Here is a 27,509-nt window from a genome sequence, read left to right as displayed (position 1 = left end):
TGTTTGTATTTTTGACATCACTGATGTTGAGCGTGACTCGAGCAGTAAGTGTAGATATTAGACCGCTGTGATCAGTGGTTTCTGGTTTGTCACAATATTGTGCACTGGAAGCTAAGCACCAGCAAACCCAAAAATGCAAATGTCATCTGGAAATCAAACCCCAAAACTGCAACTGCCCACATAGATTAGAAAATTATTAAGAAAACAACCCCAAAGTTGCTTATCATAAGCGAACCTTGCATCAATCAGGTTTACAAACCCAAAAGGGAAAGTTACAAATGGTACAAAATCAAATTAACTTTAATAACGCAATACAAATTAGAAGGGGAAACATGCATCATAAAGAACTTGAGGAAAAATGTACATAACATGAACTATTTAACAATCAACAGAAACATGTGCAACTAAATAAACAACTATAATAGCTGAAACTCTACAAGTCAGCAACACAGGTTGGTTGAAAAGAAAATCCGAAAGGACATATTATACTGTAAAATAAAAATAAACCAAACACTGAGACAAAAGCTTTGTTTCTGGTCAATTAAACATATCTTCTCTCCACAAGCTCTGCTTCAGTGTCCATTTTGCATTTGTCTCAATCATCTGAGCTCAGAGAGACAGAAGAGTCGAAGAGAAGAGAAGTCGACAGAAGAGCAGGTGTGCCTAAAAGCGGAACTAAAAGAACACAGCCCCAAAGTTGGAAGTCTGAATTCAAGTGGCGTACCATTGCACTTTTCCTGAAGTTGGAAATTCGGACTTTCCAAGATGAATGAAAAGCAGTTAGCCTCAAAGTAGGTGGAGCTCCAGGTCACACCTTCTGATGACGTGGGCCGATGGAAGTAAGGTGTTCAGCAGCTGGTGAGAAGTTTTCCTGAAAATTTGCTCTGGCGAGCTGTTACGAACCACTGAAACAATCTCAAAACACCTTTGTTTTGGCCAGATTTAGTTTAAAATGACATCGCACCTTTTTTCTTCAATTTCGTAGGAAGTGTGACAGTTACAGTAACTTACTCTATTACAGGGTTAATGCTCCTAGAAGAACTCAGGCATTATAAAGATCATTTAGATGCACAATAATACACTGCTAACTATTAAATAAATAAATCTCATTCATAAAACCTGACAAATAAAGAAAATTATATTTGTGGTCATTTTTATTAGATTTTTAGCTTATTTTGCATTCATGAAAATATATATTAGTTTAGATTCAGTTTTTCCAGTTATAGTTAGATTACATTTTTATTTCAGTTACTGAAAATGTTTTCATTTGATTTTCATTAACAATAACAAACCTGAGGTTGAGTGTCTTGCTCAAGGGCACATGATGATGGCACATGGCTCACCCTAGCAGCCTTCTAGGTACCAGGCCTTTCTTTTAGCCACCACAAAACCACAACATATCCATTAACTTTTATAATGGAAATCTAACCCATATAACATCCTACTGTCTAAGTTTTCTATTTAATGCCTCAAAATGGTATCAAGGAATAAAACAGATGACAACCTCTGAAATGTGGCTTTATTCTTGTCTCACTGACAATTTTTTTTCATTTGAAATGGACAGGCAGATTGGAACACAATATACACAGGCGCTCATGTAAACTCAGTTCTTAATGAAGAAAAAGTATGTAGGAAAATATGGATAATGAGAATCCCTTTGGGGAGGTGATGTCTTCCTCAGTGTAAAACAGAATGAATGACATCATTCAGTTTGATGAATACTTTGAAAAGAAATGGCTCATAAAGTCAGGCACAGCACTAGGTTCCTCTTTCTCCAACACTTTTTAGTTAAAATTTAAAATTATCCTGCAGAAAAATCATTGTGTACTGTACGAATATATCTCAGGTCACACAAACATTTAGGCTCAAAGTTGTGATTGTAAATCAGGTCAGTGTGATGAGATATTTTAAGATAACGGTATTATGTCTAATTTCTGTTGATGTACCATGTATTAAATGTTTTCCATAAATGTATGAATAAAGAAAAATTCACGCCAAGAAAAAAATGTCCTTTACTTCAAAATATGCTCACAAACCAAATACAATAATTGACTCTCCTAAATATATTGTGGCATATTAATGAGATACATAACAGACTGTCAGAAAGTAGAATGATATCGCTGATCAAGCTTGAATATTTATTGTCCTATAGTGTAAAAAACAAATGCAGTCTGAAACAGGAAGATTCATCGATTATTCCACCCCTTTCATGAACTCCAAAAACTCTGAAATAGAAAAATAATTGGGATAGGGAAAATTATACAGTCTTCATGGTGAAGGAATAGTTCCCCCTAAAATGAAAATTCAGTAATCATTTACATCACTTAAGTTGCAACAAACATGCATCACTTGCTGTCTTGTACATGAAAGCTGTGATTGAAAATCAGGATTATTCCACCAAATATTGATTTCTGAACTCTTTCTAAGTTAAAAAGTTAGTATTGTGTTGTTTAAAAATGAATATAAACTTGATTTCTTTGCATTATTGCACTTTGCAAATTCTGATAATTTTTAAAAAAATTTTTTTTGTTATTTTGATCAGTTGACATTTTTTGCAAATGCTCTAAATGAGAAATGTTGGCAGTACTTTATAGATTAAAACAAAAATGTTAATTTTACTCAAACACACCTATAAATAGTAAATCCAGAGAAACTGATAATTTTTGTATAGGATGTGTTTGCGTAAGTAAAGTTCATTGTACAGATGTACAGCTCACGCAGGGAAATCCCCAACAAACTATCACTGGATTACTTTATTATCAGTTCTTCATAGGTTTTTCTTTCTTTAAATATAAATGTATAAAAAAGTCAGATGTATCCAATCCTCATTCACTTTCATTGTATGAAAACGGGTAGCCAGGTTATTCTTAAAAAAAAACAAAACACCTTGTTCCTTGACATATGTGTTTGGAACAAAGTTGGAGTGAAGTGTAACATGAATACACTCCTTGTAATTTTACCATCATAATCGATTTTTCCATCATTGTTTTTGTCTCCATCTCTCATGAGTTCTTCAATGTCATCTTCAGTAATGGCTTCACCCGTAGCTTCCAGCATCACCTTCAGTTCATCAAGATCAATGTAACCATCTGCATTTCTGTCCACATACAGTACAAACACAAAGCTATTTAAATAATTAAACCCACTACAGGTCAGTCCTGTTAGTTCAGTTTATGGACAGACATACTTGTCAAACATGCGGAAGAGTTCTGCTAGTTCCTCCTCTGACTTTCCTTTGCTGTCATCTTTCATACATCTCACCATCATGACCAAGAACTCCTCAAAATCCACCGTACCACTTCCTGCACAAATACACCAACTGTTAATGGAAAACAAGCTCATTTCACAAGCACAGTGACATGACATGCACTGACATTTACTCATCAAATACAGTACATCGTGGAGGTCCATATAAGCAAGGAAAAATGTGTTTACCTCCCGGAAGGGGAGAAAATAAAAAAAGGACATCGAGTATTCAAATAAAATTTCTTATATTAATTCTTATTTTCGTTATCTGTTATCTCAGCGCAACAGGTCAGGCAGTCATTCATTTTTTTGCTTTGGTGCTTCCCTCAGGTAGAAGCACTTAGCAAGGTACTGTATGTTTTTTTCTCTGACTTGGATTTGAAGTATTGTTCTATCACAAGCCAATTTAACCTTAAATGCTCCTTGCATTATTCACATAATTACATTTTGCCTTGTTTAAACTCCAATTTTAGAGATCTATAATATAATTTTGACTAGTAATAATTCACACTGAAGAGATCTACAATTACATTTTTAGTGGTAAACTAGGGTCACATATTCATAATTCAGTTTTGACTAGTACATTTTTATTTTTAAATTTTTTTCATAATTGAATTGTAGAGTTGAGTTACAGTACAAATAACTCTAGGAGCTTTTTAGGCTATTTCTGCTTGCCACATTGTTCACCACATTGATATAAAACACTGTATGTTCACTCAGGACCGCAAATAGGTCAAGGTAAGCATACTTACCATAATGAGTGAGCCAAACAGCAGCATTTTCGCTCAGTCAATCTACCTGTTGATTGGCTGGATTTGTTTTGAGGGTTTCAAATTCACTGAACTGTCTATCCATGTAGCTAAAATTAATAACTGACACTTCGACAGCCCACAGGAATTTCGCAAAGTTCATTTCAGAGGAAAAAGGGAAGGCTGCTATGAACTCAGAAAGGAAAAATTGTGTCAGCTGGCACTGATTTATATGGAGAAAGAGAGGCAATCGAAACTTAAACAGGTCTGCCACAAATTTGAGATTTGTCCATTTGCAAGGAGAAATGCATAGAATTTGTGTTCAAGTAAAGGTAGGAACAGATATATAACAGATATAGCAGTGCTTGCATAAAGTTGTTTCTAGTTATTCTGGCCTTTTAAATTTTGACTCACTACGTTACTGTACTGTAAATTGCAAAACGCTATGGAATATACAAAATGTATGCTTTAGATGTATGTTCAGTGTTGCACTATAGTTTTCACTGTTTATTGATTATGATTTGTTTTTGTAAAAATGACAAGAAACTAGACGTAGAGTTTGTTTGCCCAGCAGTCCCAAAAGAAAAGCAGCTACAGTATCTCTTAGGGATAGTTCAAGAAAAAATGAAAATGTTGTCATTATTTACTCAAACTCATGTTGTTTCAAATCCTTATGACTGTCTTTTATTCTGTGGAACACATAAGATGTTTGGCAGAATGTTAACCTCAGTCAACATTAAATGGCACCATTCAGAGTCAATGAAAGTGAATGGTGACTGAGACTAACATTCTGCCTAACATCTCCTTTTGAGATCAAAGAAAAAAGTAATAGGGCTTTGGAACAACATGATGGTGAGTAAATAATGACAGAATTGTCATTTTTGGGTAAACTATGCTTTTAATGTCATTGTTTTATGCAGTCAGCCACAATTTATTCTCACATAAATCAAAACGTCCCGGAGGTCTCCGGAGGCAGTTGCAAGGTACCGACAGGCCCGAAGGGCTGCGGCCTCGGCCGTGAGGGAGGCAAAGCAGTGGGTGTGGGAAAAGTTCGGAGAAGCCATGGAGAAGGACTTTCGGTCCGCACCAAAGTGCTTCTGGAAAACCGTCCGCCACCTTAGGAGGGGGAAACGGGGAACCATTCAAGCTGTATACAGCAAAGATGGGACGCTGTTGACCTCAACCGAGGAGGTTATTGGGCGGTGGAAGGAACACTTTGAAGAACTCCTAAATCCCAACACGCCCTCTATGGTAGAGGCAGAGCCGGAGGATGATGGGGGATCAGATTCTATTTCCCTGGGGAGGTCACTGAGGTAGTCAAACAACTCCGCAGTGGCAAAGCCCCAGGGATTGATGAGATCCGACCAGAAATGCTGAAAGCTTTGGATGTGGAGGGGTGTCATGGATGACACGCCTCTTCAACATTAGCGTGGAAATCTGGGACAGTGCCTAAGGAGTGGCAGAACGGGGTGGTGGTTCCCCTCTTCAAAAGGGGGATCAGAGAGTGTGTGCCAACTACAGGGGTATCACACTTCTCAGCCTCCCTTGTAAAGTTTACTCCAAGGTGCTGGAGAGGAGGGTTTGGCCGATTGTCGAACCTCGGATTGAAGAGGAACAATGCGGTTTTCGGTCCTGGCCGTGGAACGACGGACCAGATCTTTACTCGCAAGGATCCTGGAGGGGGCCTGGGAGTATGCCCATCCGGTCTACATGTGTTTTGTGGATCTGGAGAAGGCGTATGTCCGGGTCCCCCGGGAGAGACTGTGGGAGGTGCTGCGGGAGTACGGGGTGGGGGGTCCTTTCTTAGGGCGATCCAATCCCTGTACGTCCAAAGCGAGAGCTGTGTCCGGGTTCTCGGCATGAAGTCGAGTTCATTCCATGTGGGGGTTGGTCTCCGCCAAGGCTTCACTTTGTCACCAATCCTGTTTGTGATATTCATGGACAGGATATCGAGGCGTAGTCGGGGTGGGGAAGGTGTGCGGTTCGGTGGGCTGGGGATCTCATCGCTGCTTTTTGCAGATGATGTTGTCTTCATGTCATCATCGGTCCATGACCTTCAGCTCTCACTGGATCGCTTGGCAGTCGAGTGTGAAGCAGCTGGGATGAGGATTAGCACCTCTAAATCTGAGGCCATGGTTCTCAGCAGGAAACCGATGGAGTGCGTACTCCAGGTAGGGAATGAGGTTTTGCCCCAAGTGAAGGAGTTCAAGTACCTCGGGGTCTTGTTCACGAGTGAGGGACAATGGAGCGGGAGGTTGGCCGGAGAATCGGGGCAGCGGGGCGGTATTGCACTCGCTCTATCGCACCGTTAGTCACGAAAAGAGAGCTGAGCCGAAGGCAAAGCTCTCGATCTACCGGTCAATTTTTGTTCCTACCCTCACCTATGGTCATGAAGGTTGGGTCATGACCCGAAAGAACTAGGTCGCGAGTACAAGCGGCCGAAATGGGCTTCCTCAGAAGGGTGGCGGGCTTCTCCCTTAGAGATAGGGTGAGGAGCTCAGTCATCCGTGAGGTGCTCAGAGTAGAGCCGCTGCTCCTTTGCGTTGAAAGGAGTCAGTTGAGGTGGTTTGGGCATCTGATAAGGATGCCCCCTGGCCGCCTCCCTAGGGAGGTGTTTCAGGCACGTCCAGCTGGGAGGAGGCCTCGGGGAAGACCCAGGACTAGGTGGAGAGATTACATCTCCACACTGGCCTGGGAACGCCTCGGGGTCCCCCAGTCAGAGCTGATTAATGTGGCTCGGGATAGGGAAGTTTGGGGCCCCCTGCTGGAGCAGCTGCCCCCGCGACCCGACTTCGGATAAGCGGTTGAAGATGGATGGATGGATGGAAATCAAAACGTCTCGGGTTATGGGTTACCCTTGTTCCCTGAAAAAAGCGGAACGAGATGCTGCGCTGCTAAGCGCTACAGGGAACAACTCTAGCTGTGAACCGAGCTGAAATAGTGTGTGTAACACGTCAATGAACATTGACTGGAATTTATAGCCTCGGTTGATGTAATCATTAGATGCACCTGTGGCCAGGCTATAAATGGATACTTCTTTTTGAAGAGCAGTCCTGGGACGTCCCAGTGCGGCAAAGCAGCGCAGCATCTCGTTCCGCTTTTTTCAGGGAACAAGGGTTACACATGTAACCCGAGACGTTCCCTTTACAAAAAGCTTCACTTTGATGCTGCGCTGCTAAGCGCTACGGGGAACGCAATACCCACGCCACCGCACTTGGGGCTGTCCGGACCCCTACGGTTGTGCAGTGTACTCAAAAATACGCGAGAGGTCTCAGACATGAGCTTGAGATGTCAACTCTAGGGCATAAGAGCCCGGAGTAACATAAACATCTAAACCATTCAATTTTGATGAATGTGTGCGGAGAGGACCAGCCTGCCGCATCACAAACTTGTTCAGGCATGAGCTGAGATGTCGACTCAAGGGCATAAGAGCCTGGAGTAGCAAAGCATCTAACCCATAAAGTTCGATGAATGTGTGCGAAGAGAACCCGATCGCAACACAAACTTGTCATAAAAACTGATGAATGTGAGCGGAGAGGACCAGCCTGCCGCATCACAAACTTGTTCAGGCATGAGCTGAGATGTCGACTCAAGGGCATAAGAGCCCGGAGTAGCAAAGCATCTAACCCATAAAGTTCGATGAATGTGTGCGAAGATAACCCTATCGCAACATAAACTTGTCATAAAAACTGATGAATGTGAGCGGAGAGGACCAGCCTGCCGCATCACAAACTTGTTTAGGCATGGGCTGAGATGTCGACTCAAGGGCATAAGAGCCCGGAGTAGCAAAGCATCTAACCCATAAAGTTCGATGAATGTGTGCGAAGAGAACCCTATCGCAACACAAACTTGTCATAAAAACTGATGAATGTGAGCGGAGAGGACCAGCCTGCCGCATCACAAACTTGTCCAGACATAAGCTTGAGATGTCGACTCAAGGGCATAAGAGCCCGGAGTGCAGAACATCCAAACTAAAAAAGTCCAATGAATGTGTGCGGAAAGGACAACCTGCCGCATCACAAACTTGCTGCAGAGGGAGACCTCTAGCCAAGGTTTTAGAGGAGGAGAGCCCTCTGGTAGAGTGCGCCTTGAAACCTACTGGCGAAGCTTGACCGCGCGCCTCGTAGGCCCGAGCAATAATGAGGATGCCACTTTGAGGGCACCCCACCCACCAAGCCGTGGCAAACCGCAGTGGCCACATAGAACCTGGCAGTGGCGAGGCAAGTGCCCGCTGACAGTTCTTTCTACAGAAAATCCAGAACTGAAGCAAACTGGCAGTTAGCTGGTTCTGTAATAAGAACTTTAGTAGAAGGAAACGCATGCATTTGCATTACTACGTTCAGCCCCTCCCGAGGGGGAGGAGGGGGGACTGGGCGACTCGGGGAGAAGTAGAGGAGACATTGCGCTATCAACAGAGGCGAAGAGGTCCTCTTCTGCCCTGTAAAATCTACCCAGATCAGTTCCAAGTGGAGGGAGCCCTAGCACTTGAAATGGTCTCGATAATCTCAAGAGAAAACCCTGTGAACCTCATTTGGTACCCTTAGGGGCCAGACATGAAAGGTTTCACAATTCGGGCCAAGGATGAGAAGGTCCTCCCTGTTCGGAATCGCCCAAGGCGAGCCGTCGATGAGAGTAATTAGCTCCGAGAAACATATCCTGTTCGGCCAGCACAGCGCTATTAATAGGAGGCAAGACCCTTGCTGGTGAACATCGCCAAGACTCCCAGGAGCAGAGAAACGGGGAAAGAAATGCATGCAGACGCATTCTGGGTCATGTATGTGTCTTAAAGTCCAGACCCAAGGGGGCTGGGTGATTTCAGGGAGAAGTAGAGGAGACATTGCGCTATTCATAGAGGCGAAGAGGTCCTCTTCTGCCCTAAGATCTCACCCAAACTTGTTCCAAGTGGAAAAAGCCCGGCATTTAAAAAGGTCTCGATAACCTCAGGAGAGAGCCCTGTGTCCTTCAGTTGGTACCCTTAGGGGCCAAACATGAAAGATTCCACAATTCGGGGCAGGGATGAAATATTGCCCTGTGCCTGAGATAGAAGATCCTTCCTCTTCGGAATCGCACAAGGCGAGCCGTCGAGGGAAGAAATTAGCTCCGAGAACCAAGCCCTGTTCAGCCAGCGCGGTGCTATCAGTAAGAGGCAAAAACCCTTGCTGGCGAACTCTGGGCAACTACTACCTTAGGGTGGAGTTCTTAACTCCCCCGTTGGTATTTTCTGTCTGGACCGTAAATCTGTTCTCATATATGGGCATCCAGGGATATAACTGACCTGAGTGACAGGAGCTTGCCCTGGGCCCTAAGGAGAACCCAACGTGTCAGAAATACAGCTGACAAGAACGTGGGTCTCCTTGATGTTTTATGAAAGAGGCTACCGCTGTATTGTCCACCCGCACCAAGACATGGCAGCCTCAGGAGGAGGTATTTCAGGGCCAGAAATACAGCCATCAACCCGAGACAGTGACTGTGACAACCAAGCTGATGACCCTCCTATCCCCTTAAGCTGGACGACCACTTAAGGCCGCTACCCCGCCCATCAGGGAGGCATCTGTCATTAGCAGCCTGCGACAACAAGACGCACCTAGAGTGGGACCCAAGGCAGAAAACCGGGGTCTGAACCACATAGAAAGGGAACGAAGCCTGAGGCGCGTAACCCTATTTAGCCTAGGGGTTTTGGCCCTTGGAAGAAATCCCCTGGCTTTTGGCCACAACAAAAACGGTCTCATGAGCAGAAGGTCCAGAGGGATCAACGTGGACGCGTGTTCTGAGACAGTGTTCTGAGTGGGAGAGAGGACGCTTTACTTGGTGTTGAGCCTCAACCCCAGAGAAACAGATGAGCTAAGACGATGTCCCTGTGCTGAACTGGCAGTTCCTGGAACTGCGCTAGGATCAGCCAGTCGTCTACATAATTCAGAATGCAGATGCCCCAGAGTCGCAAGGAGCCAGCGCTACATCATGCATTGTGAATGTGCGGGTAAAAAGGGCTAGGCTGAGTGAAAGAACCTGACCCTGGAAGACTTCGCCCCCGGAAGTGAACCTCAGGAACTTTCCATGTTGTGGCAGAACTTCTAAATGAAGTATAGAAGTGCGTCATAAGATCGATGTGACCAGCCACACGAGTTGTAGGGCTTGAGACACGACCGTCTTGACAGGCATCATCTTGGACTTGAACACCCACGGGTAGTTCAAGCTTTAAGATCTAAGCCAGACGCCACCCCTCACCCTCCATGGGAAACGGGAAGTATTTAGTGTAATAACCTAACGCTCTCTCTGGAAGGGGAATACATACCATGGCCCCTTTAACCAGGAGATTGAGTTTTTTTGTTTTTACAAAAAAAGAAATCCGGTTTACGGTAGTGAGAGCACGCCATTGAAACACGGAAAAGCGGCGAGTGAATTAAATCCTGATGCCCTTATAAGACCCACAGAAAAGAATATATCCGGCAGAAGTTTCCACGCTGCCAGGATCTCTGAGATGGGTATTATATTTGAACACTTCCTGTTGAGGGGTTGTCGGGTGTTTCGCGTCCTGAATAAAATGCAGGAACAGCGAAAACACCCAATTTTGATGGAAGCCTCTGCAACCCGAAACACCAAGAGGTGGCGGGAATCGAGGGGCTTCGCGGGGGTACCGGGAGGGGTGAAGTGAAGCACGCGCCCCGTCCCGAGGGGAGCTACCCCCTAATCTAGGCCCAAGACTGTCAGGGTTTTCTCTTACTAGAAATGATAGCCCTGAGGTCTTGCTTCGGGGGCTGGCGAGGGAGGCGAGACTGTCCCCAATCCCTGGGAGGAGGAGCACGACTCGCCATGCTTTGCTTTTGAGCCTCCGTTCAGACAGGACTGAGGCGGGTCTGAGGCTTGCTCGTCAAGCGCAGAACCCATACTCAGGTCGTCTGGGAGGTCATTCTGGTATGCCTGTAAAACAGCATGGTGTGCAGAGCAGCACCAGCCTGACCTGCTGCTTGATAAGCCCTTCCCACTAAAGTGGAGATTGTCCTACAAGGCTTTGAGGGGAGAGAGGGCTTCTTAAGTGACGATGCCGAGCCTGGCGAGAGATAGCCTGCAAGCGTCTCTTCGACCGGCGGCATCACTGAATACCCCCATGCCTCAGCACCCACGATGGTCAAATATAATGACATCGAGGGTATGTGAACACGGGAAGAAAATATATATATATATATATTTTATTTATTTATTTATTTTTTATTTTTTAGGGGTTCCTCCATGAGCGAAAAAGCTCTTCATGGAGGTTATCAAAGAAGGGAAGGGACTCATGAGGTGTTCCCTTTCTTAGACTGGAAGATAAAATCTATCCCCTAATTTGGAGGGTTTGGTGTCTCTTTTTCGCGTGGCCAGTCCAATCTGGCAACCGCTTGAGTAACAACATCGAGCAATTCCTCCGTAGATGTTTTTATCGCGGACGGAAAGCTCGGAGGCGGGAAGAGAATCGCGATCCTCCTCATGATCCGAAGAAGCGTCGGAATGCGCTTCGAGATCATGTGAAGGACCAGCTGGGTTTGGGGAGAGAGTGAGAGAAAGGGATCAACCCGTCTCTTGCTCCTCAGCCAAATCCATGCAAGAGCCCCACGAACGATCTTTATATATTTTTTTTTTTTGTGAGTGCTGACTCCCGGAAGCAAGCGAGGCGAGCACGAAGCACTCTGCCTGTTAAAGCAAATCGCAGTGCTCGCACCCGCCCTGATGCAACACGAGAGCAGCATGCTCTTACCCCCAAAAAAACAGTTCAAAAACTGTTGTATGTCCTCTTCAGCTATAGAGCAAGAAGAGGGGAACACGCACCATTTGCGGCTTTCAGTCATTCTCTCTTTTTTCTTAATTTTTTTTTTTGAAATATATATATATATATATATATATATATATATAATATTTTCTAAACAGAAGAGAGAAGAAAAAAGAGAACAAAAAGAACAACGTTCACTGCACACTGCCTAACTGATTCTAACTCCTAACTGAGGAAAGAAAGTTTTGACAGGGTTTGTGAAACACACAGAAACAGAATCGCTCTGAAAAAAGAGTTCTGACGACACTTGGTGACGTATCCATTTATAGCCTGGCCACAGGTGCATCTAATGATTACATCAACCGAGTCTATAAATTCCAGTCAATGTTCATTGACGTGTTACACACACTAATTCAGCTCGGTTCACAGCTAGAGTTGTTCCCCGTAGTGCTTAGCAGCGCAGCATCAAAGTGAAGCTCTTTGTAAAGGGAACATCTAGGTTACTATTGTAACCGCTGTTCCCTGATGGAGGGAACGAGACGTTGTGTCGAATGAAGCGACACTATGGGTCTTTCTTGGGCATTTATAGCATTTAACGCTATAACACGCATCAAGAAGGCGTTCTTTTCCAACTCCTATTCTTTCAGGGGGAAAAGATCCCGCGGAGACCACATCCTGGGGGGGAGGTTAAATGTGGCGAATACATCACATGGGTTTTCAGACCACACGTGGAAGTGGCTTGGTGGTAGATCCTACCTAGCGAGGGAGGAGCAGAGGGAACTGTCCAAGGGAGACGTTTGTCCGCCGTCAGGAGGACCGTACTGTGGAAAATACACACAGGGGGATTTATCCGTGAAGGCCATCCCTGTGGAGCACCTATTCCAGTACAGAGTAATTAGTACCGAGCGCACATGATCGCCTCAGTAGAGAATGATTGCAGGTCCCCGACCTTCTTGATGGAAGCGAGCGCGATCAGGAGGGCCATCTTCAATGAGAGGGCTCTGAGCTTGACTGATTCTTGCGGCTCGAAGGGGGGGTCTCTGGAGGCCTGAAAGGACCATGGGGAGATCCCATGAAAGGAACAGGCATGGCCTGGGAGGGTTCAGCCTCTGGGCACCTCTAAGGAACCTGATGATCTTAGAGTGGCTACATAAACCTTCAAGATGGAGAGGGACAGCCTCCCCTCCAGCCTCTCCTGTACAAATGAGAGCACTGACCCTACTGCACACCTCTGCGGGCCTTCAGATCGGGAAGAACACCAATTTGCATACAAACGCCACATCAGGGCATAAAGCTGCCTGGTAGAGGGAGCTCTGGCTTGGTTGATCGTGTCTATGACAGCAGGTGGTAGGCCACTTAGATCTTCTGCATCTCATCCAGGGGTCAGACATGGAGGTTCCAGAGGTCTGGGCGCGGATGCCAGAGGGTGTCCCATCCCTGAGAAAGAAGGTCTTTCCTCAGGGGAATTCACCAGGGAGGTGTTGTCGCGAGAAACGTAAGATCCGAGAACCAAGTCCACGTGGGCCAATAGGGGGCCACTAGAGTAACTTGTTCCTCGTCCTCCCTTACCTTGCACAGCACCTGGCACCCCAACGCCATTTGGAGACATCTGTGGTGATCAGAACGTGTCAGGACACCTGCTGTAGGGGGACTCCTGTCCGCAGAAAATAAAGGTCTGTCCAGGGGTTGAAAGTCTGGTGGCAGGATGGGGGGATGAACACACGGTATGTGCCACAGCGCCATGCCCATCTCGGAACTCGAGTCTAAAGCCAGTGCTGAAGTGGTCTCATATGCTTCAACCCCAGCAGTGTGATTGCCGTGGAGGATGCCATATGCCCCAGGAGCCTCTGGAATTGTTTTAGAGGAACCACTGTGCCTAGCATGAACAAGGTGAGGCATTTCAGCACCGACTGTGTGCTCTCCTTGGTGAGTCTAACTCCATGCCGAGAAAAGAGATGCTCTGAACTGGGGTGAGCTTGTTCTTTTCCCAGTTGACCTGAAGCCCTAGATGGCTGAGGTGCCTGAGCACCTGGTCCCTGTGGGCGCACAGTAACTCCCAAGTATAGGCTAGGATGACCCAGTCGTCGAGGTAGTTGAGTATGTGGATACCCTCTTCCCTTAGCGGGGTAAGGGACCTTCGTGAAGATGCAAAGGGACAGGGACAGGCCGATGGAGATGACCTTGTACTGATACGTCTGGCCGTCGAACACGAACTGTAGGAAGGGAAGTAAACATCATGCAATTCTACCTCTTCGAACCAATCCTGATGCCGGATACAGGTAATAATGTGTTTCTGCGTGAGCATCTTTAACGGGAGTTTGTGCAAGGCCCGGTTGAAAACTCGTAAGTCCAGGATCGGTCGCAAGCCAATGCCTTTTTTGGGTACAAGTAAGTAAGGGCTGTAGAAACCCTTCTTCATCTCGGCTGGTGGGACAGGCTCTATCGCGTCTTTGAGTAAAGGTTTGCGATCTCCGCACGTAGGGTGTTGGCGTCTTCGCCCTGCACCATGGTAAAGCAGATACCGCCGAAAGGGGGCGGTGGCCTGGCTAACTGAATCGCATTTCTGAGTCGGATGGTCCTGGCCAACCAACGCAATGGGTTGGGAAGTGAGAGCTATGCGTCCAAGCTCCGTGCGAGGTGCACTAAGGGGACAATCGTTTTCAACAAACCTGGTGGGGCTTCGGTTGTGTTACATCGGGAGGCAAAAGCATCCCAATGCTTTGGTGCTGAGAAAAGCCTCAAAGCACTTACCTTGCTCCGCACACCCGGCAGGGGGCGGGTTAGTGACTGTGTAGGCCGGCTGGGGGACCGCATCCGGGGTGCCGGGACTGCTGATGTTTGGTACCGGGTTGCCGTGAGAATGGCATTTGCGGGCCAGATGACCCAGGGAACAAGGAAGTAGCTCTTTTATTGAGAATGAGGGAACCGCAGCCCAAAGGGGGTGCGGCAAAAGAAATAAAGATAAATGAGGATTCTCCTCCACTGGGTGACGGAGTCATCTGCTTACAAGCTCCTGAGCAAACGTCTCGTTCTCTGGTTCATCAAACTCAGGAACACTTGAGAGCCTTCCGGGTCCTCGAGGATGTCCGCTTCCTGCAGGGCGCTCGACGCTGGGGCTGAGAGCTGGGCCAAGTGAGGCATGATGTGAGAGATGGCCTCCGTCTGTTTCTTCTCTGCCGAAAACTGCTGGGCAACGTCGTTGATGTGTCACCAAATAGGCTGAGCTGGGAGACGGGGGGCGTTGAGAAAGCAGGCTTTGTCAACCTCCCGCATCTCGACCATGTTCAGCCACAGGTGATGTACATGGACCACGAGGGTGGCCATCGCCTGCCTGAGTGCCCACGCTGTGACCTTCATGGCCTGGAGGGTGAGGTCAGAAGTGACCTCAGCTCGCTGATCACACAACTGATTGGCTCCGAAGAAAAAATCTGAACGGACAGATGCACGATTCCCTCCTTTTATGCCCGTATGTCTGGGGGACATGCAAATTCTGTCTGCCAATTTCTCATTGCACATTTCTCAAGTTCAGAGGAAACCAAGGCCTTCAAGAAAGACCCCTAGTGTCGCTTCATTCGACACAACGTCAAGTGAGCGACAGATGGGGATTTATGGGGTGTATGTTTTGTCCTTGAATTTTTGCCAATTTTGTCGTTTCAAAGGTGGAGTTATAACTTAATACATAATGTTGTTCATAAAAGATTTCAAAGACATTTATTTTTTTTTTTGAATAACTTGCACAGAAATTGTATTGAGTATTTTTTACTCACTATTTGTATCTACACCCCACCTTCATGTTCTATAACCAGTGTGACATTGGAGAATATCATGCAGTTATTTGTCTGAATTTGTAATATACAAGTTGGTTTATTGTGATTTCTTCCTTCATGGTTGGAGACGAAACAACACAGTTGGTTTTAGTTGGCAATAGAGGTGTGTTACAGAAGTTGGTTTATTATAGATTGTTTACCGTCCTCATCCACCTCGTCGATCATCTCCTGGAGCTCCTCTGGTGTGGGGTTCTGACCCAACATCCTCATGACCTTCCCCAACTCCTTAGTGCTGATACAGCCGTCCTCAGCATCCTGAACGAAGATATCAAATGCTGCCCGGAACTCTAACATACAAAACAAATGACTTCAGCTCTCAGATGTTTAAAAGTATTGTGTAGAGTTTCTGTCCAGTGATAAAACATCTCATGATATTGCTAAGGTTCAGTAAATCAGAGTACACATACTACAAAATTATCAGTTTCTCTGGATTTACTATTTACAGGTATGTGTTTGAGTTCACATTGCTGTTGTGTGACTTTATGCCACTCCTGGCACAAAAATTCAAGCAGCCTGGCTTTGTTTGATGGCTTGTGGCCATCTATCTTCCTCTTGATTACATTCCAGAGGTTTTCAATGGGGTTCAGGACTGGATATATATACTTATACAGGGTTGGGAGGGTTACTTTTGAAATGTATTCCACTACAGATTACAGAATACATGCTGTAAAATTGTATTTGTAACGTATTCTGTTAGATTACTCAAGGTCAGTAACATATTCTAAAAACTTTGGATTACTTCTTCAGCACTGGTAGATTATTTTCACTTGTTTTGACAATAAAAACAATGCCAAAATACAAAATGTTAAAAATACATTCTCTGAAAAACCTAAATATCTTATGCAGTGTTGTTTCTAAAACAAGATAAATCAAATTTATCTTGTTTTAAAGATTTTTAGATATTATTACAGGAAAAAATTACAAAAATTATCAAGAATATGATTTTTGCCCTAATATAACGTGAATTTTCTTGATCAAAAATTGTATCATGCCTGGTAACGTGCATGTAAAATGGCAAGAAATAGCATTTTAGCTTAGCGTAAAGCTGACAGTTTGGTGGAATTCCGATTGTATCACAACCTAATCGTCTGGCAGAGGAATTAGCAATGGCAGATTTTTTCACTTGTTTTGGCTATAAAAACTCTGCCAGCATATTAAGACAAAATACACATGTTAAAAAAACATTCTCTGAAAAACCTAAATATCTTATGCAGTGTTGTTTCTAAAACAAGATTGTAAAGGTTGATGATGATAAGGACGACACGAAAGGCGAATTGCTCCTCTCACAGGTAAAATTTTTTAATGAACACACTGCAGGGCTCACAGCTTCACAATAATAACCCTTCAGCTTCACAATAAAAATTTTCCAGCTTCAAAATACTAACTCTACAGCTTCACGATAATAACTGTTCAGGCCCCAGACTCTCTCTTCTGACTGCTGGTGGAGTGGGTGGTTTTATCCGCTCTCCCCGTGCTCACTGGAATTAGAGATGGACGGGCTCTTGACCACGCCCCTGCTGCCACAAAGATAAATCAAATTGATCTTGTTTTTATTTTTTGATATTTTTACAGGAAAAGATTACAAAAATTATCAAGAATGTGATTTTTGCCCTAATATAATGTGAATTTTCTTGACATAAAAATGATCCTGCTTGGTAACATGAGCTTGTAAAATGGCTTGAAATAGCATTTCTAATTACGATTGTTTCACGACCTCATCTTCTGGCAGAGTAATTAGCAATGGTAGCAAAGAAAGAACATTTCATGGTTTGGGTTTAATAGAAGTAGAATTACTGTCAAATTTAGGCCAGGTTCATTTCTTCTGCTCCAAACTTACTTCAAACATACTTATCTGTCTGCGCGTATGAATGTAACACATCAAAATAAAGTGTTTCATCGCTGTTCAAATGAATTTGGGATCGCACCATTTATATGTAGAAATGTTTTCAATATGAAAGTACTAAATATTATATGAAGCAAATGACAATAAAATGCAAAGTAATCTCTCCAGTAATCAAAATATGTTTTGAATGTAACTTTATTACCAATTATTTAAATTGTAACTGTAGTGGAAAACAGTTACTTATGTTTTGTATTTTAAATACGTAATCCCATTACATGTACAACCGTGCATGGTTTGTGTTTTGCAAAGCTTGCAAGTTTTCACATGATTCTATGGTATACTCGGGAAAAAATTATAAGGGTTTCATGAGTTTTAATGGCTTTTATTGGCAAAAACACTCTACATGCAAGGAGTCAATATTTACAGTGTTGACCCTTGTTCTTCATAACCTCTGCCATTCACTCTGGCATGCTGGATATCAGCTTCTGGGCCAAATCCTGACTGATGGCAATCCATTCTTGATTTATTAGTGCTCAGGTTTGATTACAATTTGTGGGCTTCTGTTTGTCCACTCACATTTTGAGGATTGACCACGGGTTCTCTAAGGGATTACGATCCGGGGAGTTGCCTGGCCATGGATCCAAAATGTAAATGTAATGATCACCGAGCCACTTCATTATCACACTTTCCTTGTGACATGGTGCTCCATCATTCTGGAAAATGCACGGATCATCACCAAATTGCTCCTGGATCGTTGGGAGAAGTTGATCTTGCAGGACGTTTTGATACCATTCTTTATTCATGGCAGTGATTTTGGGCAGAATTGTGAGAGAGCCCACTCCCTTGGATGAAAAGCAACCCCACACATGGATGGTCTCAGGATGCTTCACTGTTGGCAAGACACAGGACTCATGGTAGCGTTCACCTTTTCTTCTCCGGACTATGGTTTTTTCCAGATGTCCCAAACAGTCGGAAGGGGGCTTCATCAGTTTCACCAGTCTTCTGCTGTCCAATCCTTGTACTTCCTGCAGAATTTAAATTTGTCCTTGATGTCTTACTTGGAGAGAAGTGACTTCTTTGCTGCCGTTCTTGACACCAGGCCATTGCCCAAAAGTCTTTGCCTCACTGTGTGTGCAGATGCACTCACACCAACCTGCTGCCAATATTGAGCAAGTTCTGCACCGGTGTTGACACGATTCCATAGCAGAACAATCATTGACACTTTCCCAGGTGCTACTGATATGATTAATGAAATGATGTTGGCTGGTCATTAAGTGCCAGGACCAAAAAACAGTGAAATTTGGGTTTTTGTGATAAAGTTAATTTTTTTGGCCAATTAAGCTTTTTGCAATTATTAAAAATTTTGACCACGGCTGTGTTCTGTTACTTCCCAACCCTGTATATATATATATATATATATATATATATATATATATATATATATATATATATATATATACACTATTTGAGCTGGATGTTAATTTGTTACTCTCAACATACTGCAGTTTAACAAATTCATAAACAGATGTAGCAATCGTTTTCTAATACAGAGGTATTATTAGTACATATTGTAACATTTATTTGGCTAATCTGAGACAAAATGTTATGTGCAGTAATATCCTACATACCATTTTTCTGTTCATCTGTGAGCTGCTCAGCCTGTTGAAGACATACACATGAGTACACAATCATTTTAATTAGGTTAAGAACATTCACCACAATAAAAACACAAGCACACATACACAATGATTACAGCTGACCAAAACAACAAGATGCAACAAATGATCAGTGAAAGATGGTTCTTTACCCTCAGTTATTGTTGGTCCAACCTCCAAACCTTTTATTTTATATTTATATTATATGATTTTCACTGTTACAAGTTTGGGACAAACAAGTTTGGTACAAACAATATTTCTGCAGCATTGAAGGTCCCAATGAGCACAGTGGCCTCCATCATCCATAAATGGAGGAAGTTTGGAACCACCAGGACTCTTTCTAGAGCTGTCCGCCCGGCTAAACTGAGTGATTGGGGAGAAGGGCCTTAGTCAGGGAGGTGACCAAGAACTGCAGCACTCCACCAATCAGGCCTGTATGGTAGAGTGGCGAGATGGAAGCCACTCCTAAAAGGCACCTGAAGGACTCTCAGACCATGAGAAACAAAAGATTGAACTCTTTGGCCTGAATGGCAAGCGTCATGTCTGGAGGAAACCAGACACTGCTCATCACCTGGCCAATACCATCCCTACAGTGAAGCATGGTGGTGGCAGCATCATGCTGTGGGGATGTTTTTCAGCTGCAGGAACTGGGAGACTAGTCAAGATCGAGGGAAAGATGAATGCAGCAATGTACAGAGACATCCTTAATGAAAACCTGCTCCAGCACGCACTTGAATATCTCTGGAGAGATCTGAAAATGGCTGGGCACCGATGCTCCCCATCCCACCTGATGGAGCTTGAGAGGTCCTGCAAAGAAGAATGGGAGAAACTGCCCAAAAATAGGTGTGCCAAGCTTGTAGCATCATACACAAAAAGACTTGAGGTTGTAATTGGTGCCAAAGGTTCTTCAACAAAGTATTGAGCAAAGGCTGTGAATACTTATGTACATGTGATTTTATTAGTTTTTTTATTTTTAATAAATTGGCAAAGATTTCAAACAAACTTCTTTCACATTGCCATTATGGGGTATTGTTTGTAGAATTTCTAGGAAAATAATTAATTTAATCAATTTTGGAATAAGACTGTAACATAACAAAATGTGGAAAAAGTGAAGCGCTGAGAATACTTTCCGGATCCACTGTATATATAAAACATATCCAGATAAGTAAAATGCATTACATTCTTGTGGCCGAAGAGTTGATCATTGATAAGACAATACAAAAAGCGGCTTTAGAATACAATTTAATAATTACTACCATATTATTGAACATAAGTTCACAGCAATCCATTTTGTAAGTGAAATTGTCAATCAGTTCCAAATTTATTCTGAGTTTAATAAATTGGCTTGTTTAAGGACCCATTAATGTACACCTGCGTCAGTCATGCTTATGTAGCGTCTCGGGTGCGTTGCGTCATAAGCATAAAATTTTTAGGTCACTGTGTCAAGTTAAATATAGTTTAACACATCTTGAGACCCTTTAGTTAAAATTTGCGCTCCATCAAGTGGTTTTGAACGCAAGAACGTAACGCATGTCTGTGTTGTTCTGTCTGCTGGATGGTTGTTTTCTTCACTGTATAAACTGCGTGTTGCCACACAGCTGAAATTTTAATTACTGCCCTCTGGAGTAAACAGGTGGTATATACAGTATATATATATAAAACCTACTCTTTTTATTTGTATGTATTTATTTGTATGTATATATATATATATATATATATATATATATATATATATATATACACAAATAAAAGGAGTAGATTTTCCTCTAAAACGCCTGCGCAAACGATAGCATCTTTTTCAAGATGCCTTTTCATTTGTTTCATCCGCTTCACATGGCCACTATCCCTGCCTCTGCAGTTGGGAACTGCCAACGCAGGGACAGCGCTTGTGGATGGGTCATGCTCTCACTGCGAGGGCATGATTTTGGCAAAGTTGCGGTCACAGCTTTCTCTCGTAAGAGGGAGATCTATCCGTCTTGCACCGCCAGTCTGCGTAACTCGGTTCAGCTCTCGTGTCGTTTTCCATTGGGACCCCTAGTGTAAACTCATCGACACATCGTCGAGTGAATGACAGATAGGGAACGTCATGGTTACTGATGTAACCTCTGTTCCTTGATGGAGGGAGCGTGACGTTGTGTCCCTCTTGCCACAACACTGAACCAACCGCTGAAATGGCCAGGTCTTTGGCTCGGCTCCTCAGTGAGAAACCTGAGTGCGTCTTTGAAAGTGGCACTCCTTTTATACCCGTATGTCCGGGGGAGTGGCATGCAAATTACACATGCCAATTCTCATTGGCCTTTTCTCAAAGATCAGAGATGTCTGGCCTCCCAAGAGTGAACCCCCAGTGTCAACTCATCGACACAACGTCTCGTTCCCTCTATCAGGGAACAGAGGTTACATCAGTAACCATGACGTAATCTATGTGTAATGCAAGTCATGGTTTAAATTAGTAAACTGAGTAGATGCTGGTGGGCAATGTTTAAACAAATGGATTTGGTATGAACTGTAAGATTAAAGGAATATTCCAGGTTCCATACAAGTTAAGGTTGATCGACAGCATTTGTGGCATAATGTTGATTAACACAAAAATGTATTTCGACTCGTCCCTCCTTTTCTTAAAAAACAAAGAGAAGCAAACATTTTGATTACATTGAGGCACTTACAATCTCAATTTTTGGAGGGTTTAAACACAGAAATGTGAAGCTTACAATTTTATAAAAGCACTTACATTGCTGTTCCGATTGCTGCCGGCATGCTGCACGAGTGTTTGTAGATTTCTAGCCTGCTTAGCATATTATTCTTATACATTCAACATGTTATCCTTTGCCATTTTACTGAATGCTTAGTTTTTTTCTGCTTTTGTATTGTTTCAACTGCATGTATTTTACCACATGCACCTGTTTTCTCTCTTTTTTTCTTTTCTCGCTTCTCTACATCTTGCGTCTCGACTGTGTGCATTTGTTTTCACTGTGTTTTACACGGATTATTGCATCAGTCTCAAACATCTACTGATCAGGAACCTCATCGAACCAAATTGATCTCAAACCCTCGCTGCGCAAGAACAACCATAACAACAACAACAACGACAAACAATTGCGGAAAGCCATGGCTTCGCTCATGTTGTTGTTTCCTGCATTGCATGCCACATGTTTACTATAGCTTCTTTCATCATTAGTGAGGAATTCACATGTGATAAATATAAGGAATTTGTCAGGCTGACAGAGAAGGTTAATGAGTTAGAGACACACATCTGAACACTAGTGGAGGCCATTGATAAAGAGAAGCCAGTAGATACAGTTTCGGATGCGGGTAGTACAGCGAGCAACACACTTTGGTTCTGGCTTTAAAGCTTCCTCGGTAAGGCATTTGGTTGACATCTCGGCGCCATACTCACACAGCAAAGTGACACCACTCTCCCATTCCTGTTAGGGTTTCCGATCGATTCTCCCCTCTCAGTGATGCACCCACTGAGAATCATGTTGAAAGTGCCATAATAATTGGTGAAACTATTGTAAGCAACGTGGAAATGGAGACTCCAGACACCATTGTTAAATGCATTTCCGGGGCTCAAGCATCTGACATCAGATCAAATGTACAAGTGCTGCTAATGCTAAACATAGATTTTCAAAAATTGTTATTCATGTAGGCACTAACGATGTCGGGCTTCACCAGTCGGAGAAAAATAAAGATAATGTTAAAGAGTTGTGTGTACTTGAAAAAAACGATGTCAGACACTATAATATGCTCTAGCTCCCTCCCTGCTCGTCGTGGTGCAAGGTTTATATTAAATTAATGTCACTGAATGGCTGGATTTCTGAGTGGTGTCCAGAGAATAGCATAGGATTTACAGCCAATTGGAAGGGTTTTTGGGGTAGACCTGACCTGCTAAAGAAAGACAGACTCCATCCCTCCAGGGAAGGTGCCACTCTCCTCTCTAGTAATTTGGATCATAGTCTGAATAATGATAGTATTTGAATAACTAGGGCCCTGGTCAGGAAGCAGACAAACTGGTTAATCCGAACGTCTCCTAGCTGCCTTGAGACGTCACACAGATCACATAAACTACAACACATAGAGACAGTATCTCCTAGATATCATATAGAGACAGTGTCTTTTCTCCAAACTACCAAACACAAACCCCTCACTAAATAATTTAGAAAAAATATGATTAAGGTCAAACTTGGAAAAAAAAAATAAAAATATTAAGATAAACATCATATAAAGGTAGGGATACTAAACATTAGATCTCTTTCTGACAAAACACTAATTGTAAATTAATTGATTACAGATTAGAGTTTGGATGTGCTCTGTTTGACTGAAACCTGGCTTAAACTGGATGAATATATTAGTTTAAATGAATCTACTTCATTTAATAAACATGAGCCTCATCTGAAGGGTCGAGATGGAGGTATTGCTGCAATTTACAGTAACGTTTTTGGTGTTACTCAGAGGACAGGATATAAGTTTAAGTCTTTTCAACTAATAATGCTTAATGTGACACATATTTAAATAAACAATCTCTGTCATCTTACTCAGATTTCCTTGGTGAATTTGCATTCAGATCTAGTAGTTCCCTATCTGTCACTCACTCGACGTTGTGTCTATAAATTGACACTAGGGGGTCACTCCTGCGGAGCCCAGACATCTCTGATCTTGAGAAAAGGCCAATGGAAATTGGCATGTGGAATTTGCATGCCACTCCCCCGGACATACGGGTATAAAAGGAGTGATGCTGCAAACACACATCAGATATCTTCTTCGGAGTCGAGCGAGCAAGTTCACAGAGCTGAATTCCTCTGCTGCCTCCATTCATGTCTCTACGCTGTTGGATCTACGGCGCATTCCAGCGGTCCTCCCCCTTGCACACCACGGTTGTCCTGAGCAAATACCCCTGGGCGCTTCAACAGCAGAAAACTACGGAGTGAACAACTTTGTTTATATATATATATATATATATATATTTATACCTACGTATACATACATACATATATATATATATATATATATCGTTGCCAGGTGATGATCCTTACCATTCTCATCTCCTGATCTTGCTCTCCATTCACAAGCCAGCACTCAACACTCAAGACTAGATTATTGTAAAGCATTACTGGGAGGATGTCCAGGAAGTTCAATAAATAAACTTCAATTGGTTCAAAATTCAGCTGCCAGAGTGCTGACTAGAACCAAGAAATATGATCATATTAGCCCCATTTTATCATCGTAACGTTAAATTTCGTATTCATTTTAAAATTCTGTTAACTACGTACAAAGCTTTGAATGGTCTAGCTCCGCAGTACTTAAGTGTCATTCTGACATGCTGTATTCCATCATGTTCATTACGATCACAAAATTCTGGCCTGTTAATAGTTCCTAGAACATCAAAATCCACAAAAGGACGTAGAGCATTTTCCTATTTGGCTCCTACAATATAGAATAGTCTCCCTAACACTTTCCAGGATGCAGACACACTCTCGGTTTAAGTCTAGACTAAAGACTGGAAGATTCCGGGGAGATTTAGCCATTCATACACCTAATGTATCCATCAACTCACAATTAGGCAGCTTTAGTTAGGTCTTCCGGAACCAGAAACATTTATCGTGATTTATAACTCTTTAATGACATTTAATGACATCTATACTAATATTATTCTATGTGTTCTATTCATATCCCGAGGTTGCCAGAGCCAGCCAGATCCAGCTTCGTTCCTGCTTGGTGTCAGACTCCACTGCTATGTGTCTCTGAGTAATGACAACAAAATGCAGCCGGTGCTTGCCAGAAATCATTTCAGTCTATTACGATGGACTTCAGAGGATGAACTAATGCCAACTCCAAGTGTAAGACATCAAATAATTCATATGCCACTGCCTGAACCTTGGATTTAGGATGATTCCAACGAACCTCGTCGAAATGCATCAATGTGAACTTCTGCAGTAAATCCAGCATGAACTTCAAAGACATTAGTGATTAATCTTACAGTTCATACAAAATATTTTAATTTCAACACTGGACCTTAACTCTTACTTAGTTTACAAATTTTAAATCATGACTTGCACTGCACACAAACAACTAATATTGGCATTATATTCGTGCTGTTTAGCCAGAGGGGAACTGGCCCCCACATTTAGCCTGGTTTCTCCCAAGGTTATTTTTCGCCTCTTATGGAGTTTTTTTGTTCCTTGCCATAGTCGCCTTCAGCTTTATTTAGAACCTCACAGGGGTTCTAAATACAATTATTATTTAATTGTTTAATTTGTATACACAATTTACAATCATATTTAATCAACCTACACAATGATCACTGTAAGAATTTACAGATATTACAGTTGAATTTTTTTGTTAATGCATGATTTCCTGTAAAGCTGCTTTGAAACGATGTGTTTTGTGAAAAGCTTTATACAAATAAAAATTACTTGACATTAATTATTCTTTTAAAACACTCTTATTATTTGAGCTGTAAAGTTTTTTTTTTTTTTAACAGTTTTTAGGTCATTTAAAATTTTAGGGTCTGGTGACATTACATTTGCATGGCACCAAATTGGAAAATTGGCTATAACTTAGTAAGTTATTTTATCACACTATAATCATGTTACATTCATGTTAGAACTGAGTTAAATATACAGTAACTAGTAGATTACACATTAGAGATACAGGTACATCTTAGTTAAAAATAACACTTGGGTAACAAAAACAGATAAAGGACATGATTTGTGATAATCAAACAATGGGTGGATAATCCATCAAAGACTTTATTCTAACTTTATTATGTAATAGTTGCAGTCTATAAACCAACACAAACCAGCAGGCTGATGCCACACATACTTTACACTTGTCTCAGGATTTTCTTCACAGACTCACAGTCTGGTGTATATCCAGAGATCAGTGGAGATAAAAAACACGCACACACACACACACACACACACACACACACACACACACACACACACACACACACACACACACACACACACACACACACACGAGCGAGGTGTGCCAAAATTAGCCATGGGAGGCAGGAGGTGCTCCATGTGTAGTCATGAATGAGAGTGTCCCGGCCTTCTCGAGTGGCCTGTATCACCTCTGATAATACTCAAGTGTCAAGGTATTTCTAGACATTCAAGGGTCTGTTTTAGGCTTAGGTGGTAAAGATAACTGACTTGTGTCTGTGATTTTTACATGGAGGTCAAAACACAATAATGACTCTCAGGTCTGTACTGATAGGGTCATAGACAAATGGAATAACAATGCCAAAAGCAAAAAATGAAACTGTAAGTGTGTAATGTTAAGGTAGCAAATTTAACAAGCTTATAAACTTTTAAACAACAACATACAACTTTTCTTTTGTTGTTGATGTCAAAGGCCATTCATCCAAACAAATTCTTCTTTATTTGGCCACAAATGTATTTGTCACACAATATAAGCTAGCCATATTGGGCAGATGACAACATAGACAGGTTGTGTGACATGCCTTCATCCTCGAAAACAAATGCAATAAACTATGTGAGGTATGTGAAAATTAAACTCTGACTACATTAAAAACAGGTTGCAATGACAAAAACATGGTTTGTTTTGACAACAGGACATTTTTGGCTGTCGAGAGCATGAAGTATCAAAATTCAAAGAAATGTATTATACTTCAGGACTTTTTAGTTTAGTTTTGTACGAAAAAAAGTTTTGGTACTGTGTTGTCACCACTTACTGTCCAATGTGGGGTTTGAATCAAAACCAGTTAAGAACCACTGACATAAGTGCTTTATGCATAATGTCAATATTATTTATATACTGTATATATATATACATATATGTATACACACTGCTTTTGCATTCTGAATAGGCTGCTTGAAAGCATTCGATCAGACTCTATAAAATGTTGTGGCACAAGAGATTGTATAAATGACCATATATAGTTTTAATACTGATGTCTAGTTGTATAAACTCTTTCCATGAAGAAAAGTGATATAATGACTAACAATATAAAATACAATAATTTATGTTCATTTATCAGTTATGCTCTCATAAATTACAGAAAACACAGCTTTAATTAATTGCTAGAGTTACCTATTCATGGTTATATCTATTTTATAACATACAATCAACATCAAATGTCATGTTAAATTGTATATTATTATGCATAATAATCTTTAAAGGTATAACCATAAAAAGTATTAAAATGTATTTTAACTTTAAAATGTTTACAGATAAAAAATTAGTAGTTACAGTAGTATTATACATAGACTTCAAAGTACTGAAGTCCAAAAAATCTAAAAAAGCTAAAAAGTTACCAGAGAAAGTTTAGATTTTATTTAGACTCACGGCAGCTTTGTAGATGTCGTTCATTGTGTCACACGTGAGGAGTTGAGAGGAGATGCAGGCTCTAGTGGAGATCAGGACGAGTTTTATAGCAGCAGTACAGGACAGACTGTTCCTTACTGAGTGTGGGACGGCCTA

General features: G+C 42.4%; 1 protein-coding gene across 1 annotated transcript; it reads right to left on the bottom strand.

Annotated features, from left to right (window-relative positions):
- Window positions 1-1,504: 1,504 nt before the first annotated feature.
- tnnc1a (troponin C type 1a (slow)) lies at window positions 1,505-27,509 on the bottom strand. Its single transcript, XM_052105542.1, has 6 exons — window positions 27,375-27,509; window positions 19,038-19,068; window positions 15,707-15,853; window positions 3,188-3,302; window positions 2,961-3,097; window positions 1,505-2,225 (listed from the first exon to the last, which is right to left on the bottom strand). The coding sequence occupies exons 1-6, from the start codon at window positions 27,396-27,398 to the stop codon at window positions 2,194-2,196; spliced, it is 486 nt and encodes a 161-aa protein (XP_051961502.1). The 5' UTR covers window positions 27,399-27,509; the 3' UTR covers window positions 1,505-2,193.

This window comes from Xyrauchen texanus, chromosome 35 (assembly GCF_025860055.1).
Source record: "Xyrauchen texanus isolate HMW12.3.18 chromosome 35, RBS_HiC_50CHRs, whole genome shotgun sequence".
In the NCBI taxonomy this organism is placed as follows: Eukaryota; Metazoa; Chordata; class Actinopteri; order Cypriniformes; family Catostomidae; genus Xyrauchen; species Xyrauchen texanus.
Note: the sequence above shows the minus strand (reverse complement) of the source record. Positions and strands in the feature narration are given on the sequence as shown.